Consider the following 16,349-nt stretch of genomic DNA (forward strand, 5'->3'; position numbering starts at 1 on the left):
AATATAATACCGTTAAAACCCTCTGAAATCTGCACCGAATGAGGCAACTGGTATTGCAGGATCATGAAGTAAAATAATACTGTCAAAACACCACAAAATATGCACCAAATATGGCAGCTGGCAATCACCAGATAACGAAGAATCACGAAGCAAACAATACAGCCGAAAGCCCCAGAAATTTGCACCAAATGGGACAATTGGTAATGAAGAATCACCAAGTAAAGTGAAACAGCCAAAACACCTCGAAATTTTTACCAAGCGAGGCAACCGGGATCTTTCCTAGATAGTCACCCCCAAAGGTTTTCGGGGGTCGTTATCTAACACTAATATTTCTTGGAGGTCATTATCTTTATAATATTTACAGTCCTTTGTTTGTGTTTTCACGGTAACCCCATTGTACTAAACACGCAGCAAAGTTGGAAACATACCGGGGTAAAACCCTTGGGGGGTCATATTTAGGAAAGAGCCGGCAACTGACATTGTAGAATCATGAATTAAAAAAAAAATTACAGCAAAAACATCCCAAATTTGGTAAAATATTATAAGTTGCCACGTGACAAGTTTGTCGTATTATGGAGATGAGGGGTGAGGGGAGGGGGCGCCAGTATTATCTTTCCTTATAAGTCGTAATTTGATGAAGAGTTCTTTTAAAAAATGCAGGTTACAATTTCGTATCGTGTATAGCCAATTTTATAAAGTAATACCGAATTTGACCATTAAATGGCGCAATAGATAACGACGAAATGATGGAGAATCACCAAGTAATACCCTTAAAACGCCCCGAAAATCCCACTAAATTAGATAACTGATATTGCAGAAACGTGAAGTAATATAATACTGCTAAAACCCTCTTGAGAGTTGCACCGAATGAGGCAACAGATAAAACCGACCACAAGAGAAGGAGAACCACCACGTTAAAGCAATACTACCGAAAACCCCCCCTGAAATTTGCACCAAACGAGGAAACCGATTTTGTAGAAACGTGAAACAACACAATACCGCCAAACCCACACAAAATAAGGCATTAGATAAAAGCGACCACAACAAGAGAAGGAGAACCACCACGTTAAAGCAATACTACCGAAAAACCCCCCTGAAATTTGCACCAAACGAGGAAACTGATTTTGTAGAAACGTGAAACAAGATAATGCTGTTAAACTCACACAAAATAAGGCATTAGATAAAAGCGACGACCACAAGAGAAGGAGAACCACCACCTTAAAGCAATACTACCGAAAAACCCCCCCGGAAATTTGCACCAAACGAGGAAACCGATTTTGTAGAAACGTGAAACAACACAATACCGCCAAACCCACACAAAACAAGGCATTAAATAAAACCAACGACCACAAGAGAAGGAGAACCACCACTCAGGGACCCGCGAAAGCCAAAGGACCCAACGCAGGGCGGCCGCGAACGCCCCCCGACAAAGCCCCCCTCCGCGTTGTTTCTCCCCCCCCCCACGAAAAGTCAGTGTTCGAGACCACCGCGACGGAACATGGCCGATCCCCTGAGCATCTTGCGCCAGTACAACGTCAACAAGAAGGACATCATCACCAAGGATGACAACATCATCTTCGGCGAGTTCTCTTGGCCCAAGACCGTCAAGACCAACTACCTGGTCTACGGGTGAGTCGCCCCCTCTCCCCCTTCCAAAAATCTCCTCTAGGCCTATCTGCTCCCGTGATCGGTGCTGTAGGTCATTTTAAATTCATATTATCCGTTTTATTTATATAAATACGATTTATTTATTGATTTGTGAATTTAAATCGACGTGGATTAACGGGGTGTTTGGGCAGCCATAAGTCTAGGCCTACGTGACGTTGTTATCGTAACGGTTGGCCCGTTTAAATTCCCTTTATCGCTTTATGACGGAAATATTAATTCTTTTCTTTATGGAAATATTAATTCTTAATTCGTTTACCAATTTAATTCTTTAGTTGACCTAAATTTTTGGGAATGTTGGGCTTCGGAGAATCTAGCTAGGCCTATGTGCGCCTGTGTTCGGTATTGTAGGCCCATTTAGACGCCCACAATCTCTTCTATTTATGGAATTATTAATTCTTAATTGATTTATGAATACAATTCGGTCTTTGACCTGAATTTCGGCCGGTCTTTAGCCTCCATTTTGCTCCTGTTTGGCCTCGGTAGGCCTAGGCCTAAGGGTTGTAGTGGCCTAGGCCTATGCAAACTACTACAATTACTTTTATTAAAATATTACTTCTTTGTTAATTTAATAATGGAATTAACGAGTCATTGCGATGGAAATCATTCTGGTTTAAGTAGAATGTGGGAAATTGACTTTTGGGGAAGGTATCGTAAGGCCATAGGCCTAACCTAGGCCTACGGTAAGCAAAGCTAGTCGCCTGGGTTTATCCAGACAGTTTGTTAGGGTAGCCTAATAATATTCTAACTTCGGGTCATAAATTTTATAATTTAGGTTACGAGGTCATGGACTCGCCAGTCAGACTTAGGCTAACTTTATATAGCCTAGACCTACTCGCAAGATCCTAGGCCTATGCCTGCGGCAAGCAAAGACGAAGGCCCGCCGATCTGTTAAGGCCTGGGTTTATCCGGACAAATCTGTTAGGATTGCGTAACAATATTTAAACCTTTGGTCATAATTTTCCTTAGGTCGTAAGGTCGTGGGGTTGCCTGTCAGACTAGGCTAACTTGATATGCAAGTAGAATGCATGGGCTTAAGGCCTGGCGCAGTCTGAAGCTGGTGTACAGCATATTTTATATGTATGGAAGAATTAATTGGTTACAATTTAGGATAAAATGAAGACTAGCCTAAGGTAGCTTGCAGAACGACTGGAGCAGCCGTAACATTTTGTAACTTCGCTCCTGGCGAAAACTTCCGCAGAGGAAAAGGTGAAACTTTACTTTAGTTGTGCAGCCTGATTCACGCCAGTCGCCAACAGGGACGGGTTATGGCCTTTTTGGCCACCTGGCCAGGTCAAGGAACATCACCCTAAGTTAGGTTAGGTAGGTAAGATCTGGTTAGGTAAGGACACAGCATTCTAGAGAAGGTTCTTTGTTTTTGTCGGTGGAACCCATATCAGTCGTTCTCAACTGGGCTCCTGTGGTTCGGTAATTACCAATTTACATTCAGAATGGATGTCGTGTTTGGCATCAGCCCCCTGGGGTTGAACGTTAAAACATAGCTAGTGGACAGTAAATATTGTAAACAAAAAGAAAAGACATTATTATAAATAGAGACAAAGAAAGGGCGATAAATATTCCAGTCAGCGAATGGGGGGGCGGGGAACCATGCTGCATTAGTAGTCTTCAGTTTTACCTGGTTTAGGTTGAGTGTAGGCGTATTGTATTAATAAAAGGTGGGAGATAAGGCATGAATGTACTTTGTAAGCACGTGACAAAATTGTATAGACCAAAGTTAGGCTAATCTGAAAGTTCTCTGGGTAAATTATTGGCCAAGATAAACTAGTCCTTATAACTTAGCCTATTCTACTTGTCGTTTCATCTTTCTTCACACTTTACAGCCAATGACATTTGTTTAGGATGTAGCCTATATCTATGGATTTTATAGTACTTGCAGAGTTTTGGTTTTAAAATGCTCAGTTGCTCATTCACTAGGATAAAGTGGAATAGGATAATCACGATGCAAAATGACTTTTAATTATTCATTCATTCATTCATTCATTCACTAAGCTTAAGCTTATATAACCTGTAAATTAATTGTTTTCATCTAGAAAAAATTAAGGCATCTTCAGAAGTTTTCGCAGTTGCTATTTATATAGTTGGATTCCAGTACATCAGTTAGCTTAGTAATGTCACTGAAATTGTAGGGGCCTGTGCTAGCATCTGAGGAAGCATAGGGGTCAAACACACTTTTAAGCAGGGATATGACCTAACCAAGCCCTCACTTGACCTAACCTTACTTAGGGTTTTGAACACCCCCACTCACTTCTTTCCCAATTATCAAGGAAGGTGTGGTAAAATGATGGGTAGGAATTGTTTGGTTAGATGTGGACTGGCCTAGGCTACCCCTTAACAGTACGTAGTAGGTCAAAATCCAGAAGGAATACACCCTAACTGAATGTTCCCTTGACCTAACGTTATGTAAAGGACCTGGTGCAAGTGGGGCTTTGCCCCCAACAGATTCCCAGTACAGTGAACCCTGTGTACTCGCAGGGGATGCGTCCCACACCCCGCGAATAGGTCAAATCCGCGAATGCTTAAAACCCCTCTAAAAACACTTAGAACTGCCCATTTTGATAGCTTAAACCAAGAAAAATGCTTATACCTGAGTATTTTAATGGTTTTATCACAAAAAGTGCATATATTCATGAAAATTATATGAAAATACAGTAATTAGTGAATATTTCTCAGTGAAAAATACCACGAATGGGCGAATTTTCCACAAATGATGGCTATAGATATGTTCCACAGAGAAACCCGCGTATGTGTGAGTCCGCAAACCATGAGAACGCGAATACGTGTGGTTTACTGTATTAACATTTGAAATAAAACGGGAGAACAATATAGGGAAGCTTCATTTGGACACATGGACATGCCTAGGATATCCCTTAACAGTAGTAAATGAAAATCCAGATTGAGGGATGGGAAATTTTTGTTTTGACGCATTGGCCTACTCTACCCTTAAGTGCAGTATGTCAAACTCCAGAAGGATATGTCCTAATCAAACCTTACCTAGGGCCTGTGCCCTAGCCTAGGAAGATTAACAATGAAAGTAAAAGCATAGAGTGATGGGTAAGAATTTTGCTTCCGAAAACATGGACTGGCCAAGGCTACAAACTAAACTGGAGTAGGGCAAAATCCTCACTTATCACATGATTGCTTATCAGAAACAAAAAATGAACTGTGTACCTAATTCAGAAACTTTGGGGTTGAAAATCATCGGTTTGTACTTCATTTTAGCCTTTGTTATAAGGCATTTGATCATGGGATGAGCAACTGGTGGTGTTAGGTGGTACTGATTGGATAAACATATTTAATTACAGTAATACCTCAAGATAGTGGACTTCTGTACATATTTACTTATCCGCTATCATAATGTGAATATTTTTGCCTGTGCTAGCATTTCAGATGTGATACAAATCTAGATATCTCTCTTGAATGGAATGCTAAGTGTAAAGTATAGGTTAGGTTAGGAACTCTGTGAAATATCTGTGACCTGTATTTAGAGAGTATTCAAGTGCAGACCATAATATATGTAGGTTCTCTGTTACTTAACAGACATTATTACTTATCAGAAAGGCTAGACCCCAAAGTGTCTATCAAGATGCTACTGTGTTTCTTGAAACCCACCAAATTTATACGAAATGCCTTCAGTATATCGTCTTGAAGACTGCAGTTTTTTTTTTTTTTTTTTTATAGCTAGTTTAAGCATATTTTGACTCGTTCCTCTTTTCCCTCAGGAAGACAAAGGCTGCAAAATTGTAAGATGGAACAAACAAATCCTAAAACATTTTAATCTGACTTTTATAACTTTGTAATTGAATTGGTATAACAATACATAGGTATTTCAAGCCATTTCAGTGTAATTGTACTGTTGTCTGACATTGTAAGCTTACATGCACAGTGTTGTGGACAGGCAGTGGTAGTTTTTTCTCCTCCCTTCTCAGGAAAATATTAAGCTTTAATAAATTTGTGTAACCCCACAATGCCCATTATTGTTGACATGGGAATGTTTTTTTTTATTTAATAATAATTTTTTATGAAATTTATTTTGAGTCACCTTCCGATGGTGTAAGCAGGAATCTTTTTCTGTATGTAGCTGTTCTGCATAGGCTTACTTTCTTGTTTAGAATCCATTATAGTGGTTTGTAGAGTTGGTCAAAATTAGTGACAGTTGTGAGGCCTCATAGTAAGTAACTGTTTTCCTTCTTTATTTCAGGTCAGGAAAAGATGGCGCACCCAAAGACTACTACTCATTAGAATGTTTGCTGTTCCTTTTGAAACATGTTAGCCTTACTCATCCTTCCTATGTCAGAAAGGCTGCAGTAAGTACAGCGCTGGTTTATGTTTTATTTTTTGAAGGGCATACGTGCAATAGTTTTTCATAGTGCGAGATAATTGAAATGTGCAGTAAGTATTTACACACTCAGACTGGCTGGATTGTTAAATCATGCTGTACCTCTGGGCTTCTAAGAGATCCTCTCCTTCTAGGCAGAGAACATACCTGTTGTGCGTCGTCCTGATCGTAAAGAACTTCTTGCCTACCTCAATGGAGAAACATCAACTGCTGCAGCCATTGATAAGTCTGCACCTTTGGAAATTCCAACACAGGTATGATTAGGTGTCATGATTGCGTACTTTCTGTTTAATCGTGAGTAGGATGGTATACATTTTTGACATGTTAATGTGGAATGTTTTGTTGCATGTAAATTTCTTGCAGGTTGAAAAGTTTGACATTTATGGAGGAGGTTGCATTGCCTTCTTACAGATCTTCTCATTCGTGTGTAAATGTGTTTACTGAGTTGCTAAAACTGGATGGGTGTGATATTTCATCCCTGATTGTATTTGTAACCGAACTGTTTTCAGTTTTTGCTCTCAGCATTTTTGAAAGCACACAAGTAAAACATCACCTAAATAGGAAATTTTTCATTTACATGCAATATTTTTGTGATGTATTTGTAACTTTGTTATTGGCTGTTTTGACAGGGTTTATTTACATTGTGTCGTTCAGCTGAAGTAACAGTACTTATATATGTTACCTTTCAGCTGAACGATGAAATGGGTTACATTGGTTGTGGGAGTGGTGTACTCTAAAAGTTTCTTGATAGTGTCAAGTGTATTGCTGCCATTAAGCCTGGTAATCAGCTAACATTAATTCTTTCCTTGGGGAAATGTGGCCCCTGTTTACATTGGTTCCAGGTTTAATGCCTGAAATTTGTGGAGTATTTTTTTGTGTTGCCTCGTTCATCTCGTTCATAAAAAATGGGTCATGCTAATAAGTATGGTTCCTTGTCTTACAGTGATTTTGCAGTGGCTATAGGGTAGATTCCCTCAAGAGGACGATTCTCTTGGATGGATTTTGTTGAAAGTGATAAAATAGAGGTCAGATGACTTTCATGTAAAAATGCTGTGCCAGTATTAAGACTGACCGAATCGAGATGGAAATTGCTGCTAGATATTAGTGTCTTATGAGAGTTAAAGTATAATTGTTATGTGGCATGAAAGTGAATAATAAGCAGGTAAGGTGTTTGATGACTTTCTCCAACAATTCTTTAAAAACAAATGTCGCATGGCGCGGGTGCGAAATAATTGTTATCTGTTATGTAGTAATCCCTCAGTCATCTTCACTTACACAGGTACAAGGGTGGGTGTGGATACAATAAAAGCTCAGGTATAATGTAGCGAATATTGTAGCCCACACTAGACTATTCCAAAATCCTAGCCTATGCAAACAGAGTAAATTATTAAAATGGATTGAATCCAAAGAAATCCATGTGAAATAAACACATTTTACACAGACACGCCATTAGTACAAACTACATATTCACAGCTATGGAACTAGATCACCACACAATAGCAATACAACAGTAAATGCATTTGTATGCATAAAGGATCCTTTGTACTGTGATAATGAAATAAAAATGCAGCCACCATATTTTAGCATGGTGAATTTGTAAATGGCATTTGGTTATCCTGAAGCCAAGGGACTCATCTGGTTCCTGGGGTCTTTTAGATGACCTGATGCTTATGGACTAGGTTGAAGTAATAAGCAAGTTTACTCAGACAGTAGATGATGTAGGTCCTTACAGGATGAAGGGATTTGATGAACACGTCACCTAACCATTCCTTGTCACAACTGGCATGGTCAGAACTTTGGAACATGATGTGCTTCATGGACCTTGCAAACCCTTGGAATGATAGTTGTAGTGGCATTTCCTCTGTCATCATTGTAATCAGCTTCATGCGTAGCTGTGGCAATTTTGTTGGAGTCTGATACCTAGGATCACCACCACCCTCTGAGAGTCTCTCTTGATCATCCTTATCATTGTTATCAAGCTTTGTTGGAGGTTTGTCCTTAAACCATGGAAAATCGGTTGTGGTACCCTCTTGAGTAAATGTACATACTGTACAATGTATGTATGCCATTCTTGCTGCACCATCACTTCATCAGGGGAAGTCTTATTAGTAGTGCCCCTCTGCCATAGTAATACCCTGTTCCAAAGATTAAAGGATAGACATCTTTGGAAGCAAAGACATCATATTTGGAGGCAAAATAAAACGCCTGATATGGCCATCGTCTATAAGAAACCTGCTTGGCAGAATACCTAGGTGCATTGTTGAAAAGCAAGAGAGCCTTTACCTTATTTTGAGGAATACCAGGATCCTCTGTTTGGTAACAGGTAACGTCCTTGCAGTGATACTGGTTTGAGCCAAACTTTTGAAGCTCATAGCTTATCTGTCATCCAACGAAGACACTGACTTTTTTGATTGCCCATCTATTGTAGGTTTCAGCCTCAAAGTACCCGAGGCTTTTGCACAGCACATGGAAGATAAATGTTACTTGCTGTGCTTTCAGCCAGGTATCTCAGACTCATTGGCCAAGGTGCTATGGAAACAGAGCAGTAAAACAACCTAGTTTATTCAGCATTTTTATACGAGTTCATGAAGCGATTGCTTGTCCACCAAACATAAGAAGTCCTTGTAAACTTACTGATAAATTTCTATGAAGTTTTGAAAGCTTTACCAAGAGCCCTATAGCAAGTTCAAGGCTTGAAGCTGAAGGGCCAATGTTTTAAAATCTCAATCTCAGTGATGCCATGCAAAACTCCCAGCAGCCATCTTCAGTTTAGTCGTACACAAATCATCGCACTAACCCAGCATTGCTGATGGTACCACATGAACAGATATATTCTTTTCCTCATTTGATGGCTGGGATGTACTGTACAGTTCTTTTTTTTCAGTTTATGCTAACATCAACCAATGTACTACACGGTACAGTAGTACTGCACTGTACTTTCCAAGTAAAGCCCTTAATATTTACTTATAGTTTCCACTGTACAGTAACATTCATTCATTTATTTTGCCACTGTCAAGGGCATAAAAATCTGCAAAAAATGGTTCAGGCAAATTAAGAAAACTGCATGGTAGGAATTTTTTCATTTTTCAAATGATTTACAATATTTTGAAGTACACTTTATTATTGCTTTCCCTTCAATGGATTTCTTGAGTGCACTTGACTCATACAACACTGTGCTTGATGCACTTATGCTGACTGTAAACTAAGTAACACATAGTGCTGTAAAGTGTTTATAAGTAAATCCTATGATAAATCTCAATTGCAGTGTCATAGTTTGTGTTGTACTGCATCGTTCTTTTCCTGTTTTGCCACAGTTTTCAAGGAAGCAAATTAAAAATTACACCAGAGGTTGTCACATTTTTTTCTCATTTCAAACTGGATAGTTTGCACTATACAGAACATCATTAGAATACAGAATAAAGAATGAAAGTTATTATTCAAAACACAACACACCATTACTGTATACCTACCTGGAAGTCATGAAGCAAAGCACATTACTGTAATAGTATTCTGCTGTTTGTTTTTATTGCACTTATAAAAGTGTTTATATTGGTAATGAAGCTGACAGGTAAAATGTATTCAATAACTGGACTACCAAGAAAAGAGAGTTCAGAAAAATTCTGATCCCATACCCTTTGTCATTAAATAAATTCCACAATATGATCTGGCGTAAGGGAGAATAAGAAGCTGTGAGATAATAGTGCCGGATTGAATATCCTTTCTTTCCGGTGTTTATTTTAAAAATTTTGTAATTGGTTATCAAAGCCAATTGGCAGGGCATATTCCTGACAGCTTAGCAGTATGTTTGGAATGTAGAAAACCCAGTACAGGTAATGCTTTGACAGGATTTTAGGAACTTATTAACAACACTACAACACCAGGCAGTATTCTTGGAGGAGGATACCCAACTGACGTTTTTTCCCAAAACGCTTTTACATTGCTAATGCATCTTGCCTTAAAAGTAACAGCTTATGGTTTGCTGTCCAACTTCTTGAACATATGATTGTAGCTTGCCCTTTGTCATGGTGACAGGAAGCTTTTACAGAAGAATGAAGTTGATCTACAGTCCCAGCTGATGAATAAAATTTTTTTTTGTTGCTTGTATTATAGGTGGCAGCATTACTGACATGGGTATTGGTAAAATTATGTTAGCTTAGTATGTACAGTAGTTCCTGTGTTAAATGATCTTTGAAGGGAGGAAGAAATGAAGGATAGGAGTTGGAGTTAGGAGTGTGGATGTGATGAAGGTCATCATAGGATCTGAGATGAGTTAGATAGGCAGAGGTTGTGGTGATGGGTTGTCCTTTGTGTGTAGATGTTTGAAGGTGAGGGTCTTTGTTGTCCATGGCTGATGGACAGATTATAAGGACCATAGAGTACGCTGTCTTTTGAATACAATTACTGTAGGACAAAATACTGTTTTTCATTCATGCAGAGCAAACGAGTTGTGTATTGTATAGTTAGAGAAGAGGTTTCTCACTATCTGAGTGAGTACAGTATTAGTAATCTCAGAGCTTTAGACACTGTTGGCCATGGTTACTTGAAACTGTTAGAAGTAGTCTTTCTAGGTACAGTATCATCATCATTTGTAATATTGTACCACTTAGTCAGTCACATCTATGGAGTTGGGATAACGTCTCCCAAAGAGTAAAAATTTTTAGCAGAATTCTTACATTTGGTTGATTCTGCAGATATGTGACTCGTGCAACTGTCAGACTTAGGAATTTTCTCTCACTTCTGTTTTTCATTACTGGCATAAGCAGTTATAGGAGGCAGGTCTGTTATTTTCTCCATGGCTAAGACGCAGTTTTCGTCGTTCATGCTTTTCTTCCATCGGGCCTTGGCTAGGTAAAGGTATTTTTATTGTGAGCCATCAGTGTGAAGATGAGGATTTAAATGCCAAACTTTAATTTTGCTTAAATGGTACTTGCTTCCATGGAATGTGATTGTTTATTCAGATAGTATGCCATTGAAATGGTGTAACATATGTGTTTAGCCAGATTGTGATAGTGCTCTATAAGGTTAGAATAAAATCTTTTGAAGAATGTCTTTCCCACTACCAGAGTGAGGAGGGGGATTATTTGCTGCATGTATTTCCATGTTGACGTTTTATTTATTAAAAGTATAATATAATCAAATAGTTTAAGACACATTTTAAAACACACTCATGGCTTGCCTGAAGTATTTATACTTATAAGAGAATTAGGATTAGGGGCAATATTAAGTTGAAGAGGTTGGTAGATAGTGGGCACAGACTGAAGGAAACAAATGAAATATAAAAGCTGTAAAGCAAAGCATCTGGCTGTAGAGTAGCTGCAAGCTTTTTAGACTTGTCTAAGGTGTGTTATGCAAAGCACACACTAGTTGGTACCCCCTTACAAGAATTTATTTGAAACTGTATAGATGTAAGTTGATTGATTGCATATATGTAGGACTTGGTTATCTCTCTTTATCTGCTGTGCATGCACTCAGAAATGCTCCATGATTTGTGCTTGTGCACTTTTTTTTTTTTTCAGCTGCAACTTTTTTTTTTTTTTAATTTTTTGACCCTTGCTCTTTAGAATTATTGCTTTTAAGTATATTTGAGCATTGTGTGCTTAGGGCATGTACAGCTTATTAGTTTCATCTCAGTCCCATTGTTAATCATATAGGTGCCGTATGTTTATGGTCGAAGAATCCCAGGCTCACCAGCATAGAGTCCACAGAGGGGGAAAAAAGTTCCCCACTGCACATGTGTTGGGTCTCCTAGATATAGCTACCCACTCCCATCGTTGCAACTCAGACTTCAACAATGTCAACACAGCTTTCCATTCTCAGGATTGTATTCATATATTTGAACTGTTTTCTCTCTTCACTAGTTCATTTAATTCCTATTAATCTTACTACTCCTTTTGCTTTTATTTTTAGAGTTAAGTGATGAGTTCTAAGCATACTTTATTATTTTGTGCCTGAGTATACCTGGATGTCTTCACATTTTGAGGGTCAGTCATAAGTTTGATATTTCATGTCTACTTGTTCTATCAAGCCTCTGCTAACAAGAGTATCCTTCTTCATCTTTTATGAGGATTGCCTTTGACATAAGGTAGCTCAGTTTTTGGTGCTTGGTAATGAACTAGAGGCAAGTGAGTGAGGGGATGGGGAACCTACCCATTCACTATGTCATCAGTGTCACCTTTTCTTCCCTGACCCAAATCAGCTGCCTCTTTGATTAGGGTATTTGAGTTACCAGTGCTTCTTCCACAGCCAGATCATCTTGAGATACCACTTTAGAAACAACTATATCCACAGAAGGGATTGTGGCTGGGTAGTGGTGATGATATCTTTTCATATGGTTTTTGTTTTGCCCTTGAGGAAGTTGGTAGAGATGAACCTTACCAATATCCATCACAGAATGGAAGGTGTGGCTTGAACTTGGGGTTATGATTGATTAATGGGCCGTTGGTTTTCTCTTTCTGATGTATTTCCTCATGCTGCTTCAGATCCAGCTACGTGGTAGTTGTCCTTGACCTTTTGTAGCTTGAGTAGGTCACTATTTGAGCACCTTCTTAAAGCTACGCTTCAGGATCTCACAATGACAACATTCTTTCTTCTGGAACTAGATACCTCAGTGAGATGCTTCCAGTTTAAAATACAGTCACCCACACTGATGGTTGGCTGTTTGTGGGCCTTTCCTTTTTGCCCTGGTCAGCAGGACTTTTTATTGGAACCATTCTCCCACTACTGCCTTTTATCATTCTCAGAGGATAAGGAAGATCCATGATTTGCTGTGTTCAAGTAATTAAGGATTACCTGGAAGCCTTGAAGTTTTACATGTGCACCTTTACAAGACTCTTTCTTGCCATAGGCCAGCAGAAGCAAATTTCTAAGAATACTATTTCCTTTTGGCTTAAGTCATCTCCAAAGCTTATTGTGGTGAGTCACTGTCTGATGCTCAGATAGTACAAGTCTTACGTGATTATATTGGGTGTCGTCAGTGAACGTCACAAAATTTTTCATACATGTTACTCATAAACATCCGGACGTATTCTCGCTGAGGCACATTATTATGGCAGGACATAACTGAAAAAATGAGAAATCATAACTCGCCTTCCTATTACATGTTTGTCATTGTGGAGAGACACGGACCTTTCATGTTGAGAATCTTCATGTCTTGTGTTACTTGTAAGTGATCTTCACCTCTCATACATTTGGGCTGCCTTTCCTAGTCGGATAGTTATGTTACCGTGGACTAGCACTTAGAAAAATCTTCATCTTATGCCTTCAGCCTTATAATCAAGCTCACTCTCATGCCTCATTGACAGTTCAGGCATCCATTTGATTAAGCAGTTGTGATGGAACAAATAATATTTGTATAATCCAAAACAGTTTAATTTAAAACCTTTGATCATATATGAAGGGGCTTCCTTTAGACCCATCTGTTTCGGTATTGCTCCACTGAGGAATGAGAGTTCCTAGGTACCTCGGATAGAGCTGATGTATATGTAGTGGGGGACCTTTTTCTTTGGATTCTATGCAGATGAACCTGGGAGTTTTGGCCACTAATACAAGGTATCAATGTGATTAATAGATTTATATGGATTTTTACTGAACATTTATCATTTGTGCAAGCTGTTCATTATGCGGACAACCTTTTTTTTTTTTTTTTTTTTTTTTTTTTTTTTCTGCAGCAATGTACGGTGTTACTTTAGCTCCAGAATTGGGCCCCTGAATTTTAGTTTTTATTTTACAGTTGCAGGAGGATGTGATTTGTCTCAAAATTATAAAAGTTCTTCAGAAAAGAATGACACATCACATTTATCATCTGGGAGCAATAGTAAGAAAGGGCTGGATATAATAGGTCCCACATATTCGTCTGATATTAAAGAGGTGGAATACATTCCAGATAAGAACAGGAACAGTAGATGGGATTTACGTCCTGGTAGCCACATCGTAGAAGATATTATTTTTCAACTTAGTCCTGATGCTTCTCCCAGTGCCCATGAGAAGAAAAGAAAAGAGAGTTCAAAGGATATTGAAGCGGTGAACGGTTTGTACTCAAATTTGGAAGCAAACAATGAAGTTAGGGATGGGCACTTAGATGCGAAAGGTGTACAGACACCAGTAAAACTACTGAAAGTAATTGAAGTGCACTCAGGTGAAGTAGCTAGCACTCAAGCAAAGTGTTCAAAAGGAAAAGTTGTGCCACACATGAACTTGGGCAGTAAAGGTAGGTCAGCCATAGAAGGGGAAAAAAGTTGCCCTGATTTGAAATTAGGTGGCTTGTCTAATGCAAATGAAAAACAAGAACCAAAGAAGAAGGAAGTGAAAACCTCTTCCAAAAAAGGAAAGAAGTCAACGAAAAAAAATAAATCGTTAGTTTTTAACTTTAATCTGAGTACAGTAAAGGAGCCCAATAGCATGTCGGCCGCAGGTTTGAAAGCTGAAGTGCAATCTTGCAATAACGAAAAGATTACGAACTTCCCTGAGTCTGTGGAACCAGGTGTGAAGACAAGAACTGTGGAAGAAGATGCAAAGTTTAGCAATATGGTGTTCTGTGAATTGCTTGCAATGGATGGCAATGTAAAGCAAAATGTCAAGTCTGAAATCTATAACCTGTTAGTTGTGGTACGTAACGGGAATTGCCACACGAGAGTCCCACCGCCAAATTGGAATTTGGCATCACATGATTCACAGTCATATCTTTCCAGTGGTTCGGAGTCACTCTATCATCCTGCGTTACCAGAGCTTTGCCAGTCAAGTCCTGTAATGCCCTGTCAGATACCTGTCTCTGAGGCTGAAGACAACAGTGGCTTAGAAAAAGCTCCTTCCTACAGTTTCACGCAACATCCAGATTATATTCCTTCCGGCACTTTTACACAGCAACCAGACTGTACTCCCTCCAGCAGTAATACTAATTGTGCACACTTTATGCCTTCCAGCAGTTCTGCAAATATTGCAGCTTATGTGCCTTTCAGCATTCCTAGTAATTATGCACCATACGCACCTTCCAGCAGTGTAACAGAGTATCAACATGTCAGTGTTCCTTACATTGCCCAGCCTATAGGACAGATACCAAATAGTCTGCCGCCAGGTTTGTGATTTGTCAGATTAAGACTGAGTTGGTAGAATCCTTTATTAGCATTGATGTAAGTAATTATGGCCACATGCCTAATTTTGGTTCTGTTATGAGAAATGACAGTTTCATCTTCAAAAGTGATTTGTCTATTCCAAGTATTTCCATAAATAGCTCTTGTGGTTGATTTTAAAAGTCCTTGGCTGGTGGTTAGGTTGTGGCAGTTTGGAAAAAGTACAATAAAGCCTGTATCTAGTTAATATTTTTGTTTATGTACTGCAGTGTATAAATTATGCATTTTCTTGAATGCTGTCCTTACATCTTGTAAAAATTCCTTGGCAACTTTGATTTTGATTGTGGTAAAGACTGATGTTTTCCAAAAAGTTTTACTGTTTTTGTTTTTTCCATTTAAAAGAAAAAGTGTTGATCAGCTGCAGTGCTGTTTGTTTACTATCGATGAATCTGCATTTTGTAATTATGCTATCGAACCGTATTTGTTTTTGTCATTTCCGTACAGAGTTATTATTGCCATTTGTTTGAGAGATAGGAGTGTAGATCCCCTTCCTTCAGTTATATTGTTGTACGAGTACTTTTTATTAATGCATTTAGTGTATGTTATTTGCTTATATATATTTTTAGTGTAATTCAAGACCTCTTGTGTTAAGTTTTGATTAAGGAAGAGTGTAAATTCATTTATGTATGTTAACATACACTTTGTGTTTGGTTATTCATGGACACGTTGATTTTCTGGAAAACTGATGGATGTAGTAAATGATAATGATTTTTCGTTTTATACTGTGGAAGTTTGTTTTATTTTATTTGTTTCTCTTCTCGGGCCATTGGGAGAAAGTATTTTGTAAAGCTGTTATAAAAATAACTACATAGCCCTGAAAAGATATATAGTCATAGTTTGTACAGTATTATAAATTTTCTAAAAGTAACTTGTTTTTTGTGTTTGCCCATTGAAATTTCATTTGGTTCGAAAAGATATACTGTATATTCATGATCTGTGGTGTGAAGTTAAATGAATTTATTAAATATATTTCTTCATTTATGTTTATTTGGTTCATTTTACATAGCATGCTTTTCTGATACTGTATATTGGTGCACCTTTTGAAGTAGGTATTCCCAAAATTTTTATCTGCTACTTGAAAAGCAAAAGATTTGTTTACAGTGTAACGTGGTGAAGTTTTTTCCTTTGGAAATTCGATCAGATTTTTATTTTCTTTTAGAGTGATTTCATTTAATACCATCATTAAGCCATTTAAAAAATTG

The 16,349-nt window shown here is 38.3% G+C and overlaps 1 protein-coding gene across 2 annotated transcripts in view; it reads left to right on the plus strand.

Annotated features, from left to right (window-relative positions):
• The first annotated feature begins 815 nt into the window (after positions 1-815).
• hyx (cell division cycle 73 hyrax) overlaps positions 816-16,349 on the plus strand; it is a 36,544-nt gene continuing 21,010 nt past the window's right edge. The window contains exons 1-3 of one of the 2 annotated variants that reach the window (XM_067114893.1): positions 816-1,629; positions 5,885-5,990; positions 6,157-6,276. In XM_067114893.1, the coding sequence (XP_066970994.1) occupies positions 1,499-1,629; positions 5,885-5,990; positions 6,157-6,276 (357 nt within the window). In that variant the 5' untranslated portion in view covers positions 816-1,498. The remainder of the gene's footprint in view (positions 1,630-5,884; positions 5,991-6,156; positions 6,277-16,349) is intronic. The other variant, XR_010855056.1, reaches the window with a different exon arrangement.

The sequence above is a fragment of the Macrobrachium rosenbergii genome, chromosome 13 (assembly GCF_040412425.1).
Source record: "Macrobrachium rosenbergii isolate ZJJX-2024 chromosome 13, ASM4041242v1, whole genome shotgun sequence".
Lineage (NCBI taxonomy): Eukaryota > Metazoa > Arthropoda > Malacostraca > Decapoda > Palaemonidae > Macrobrachium > Macrobrachium rosenbergii.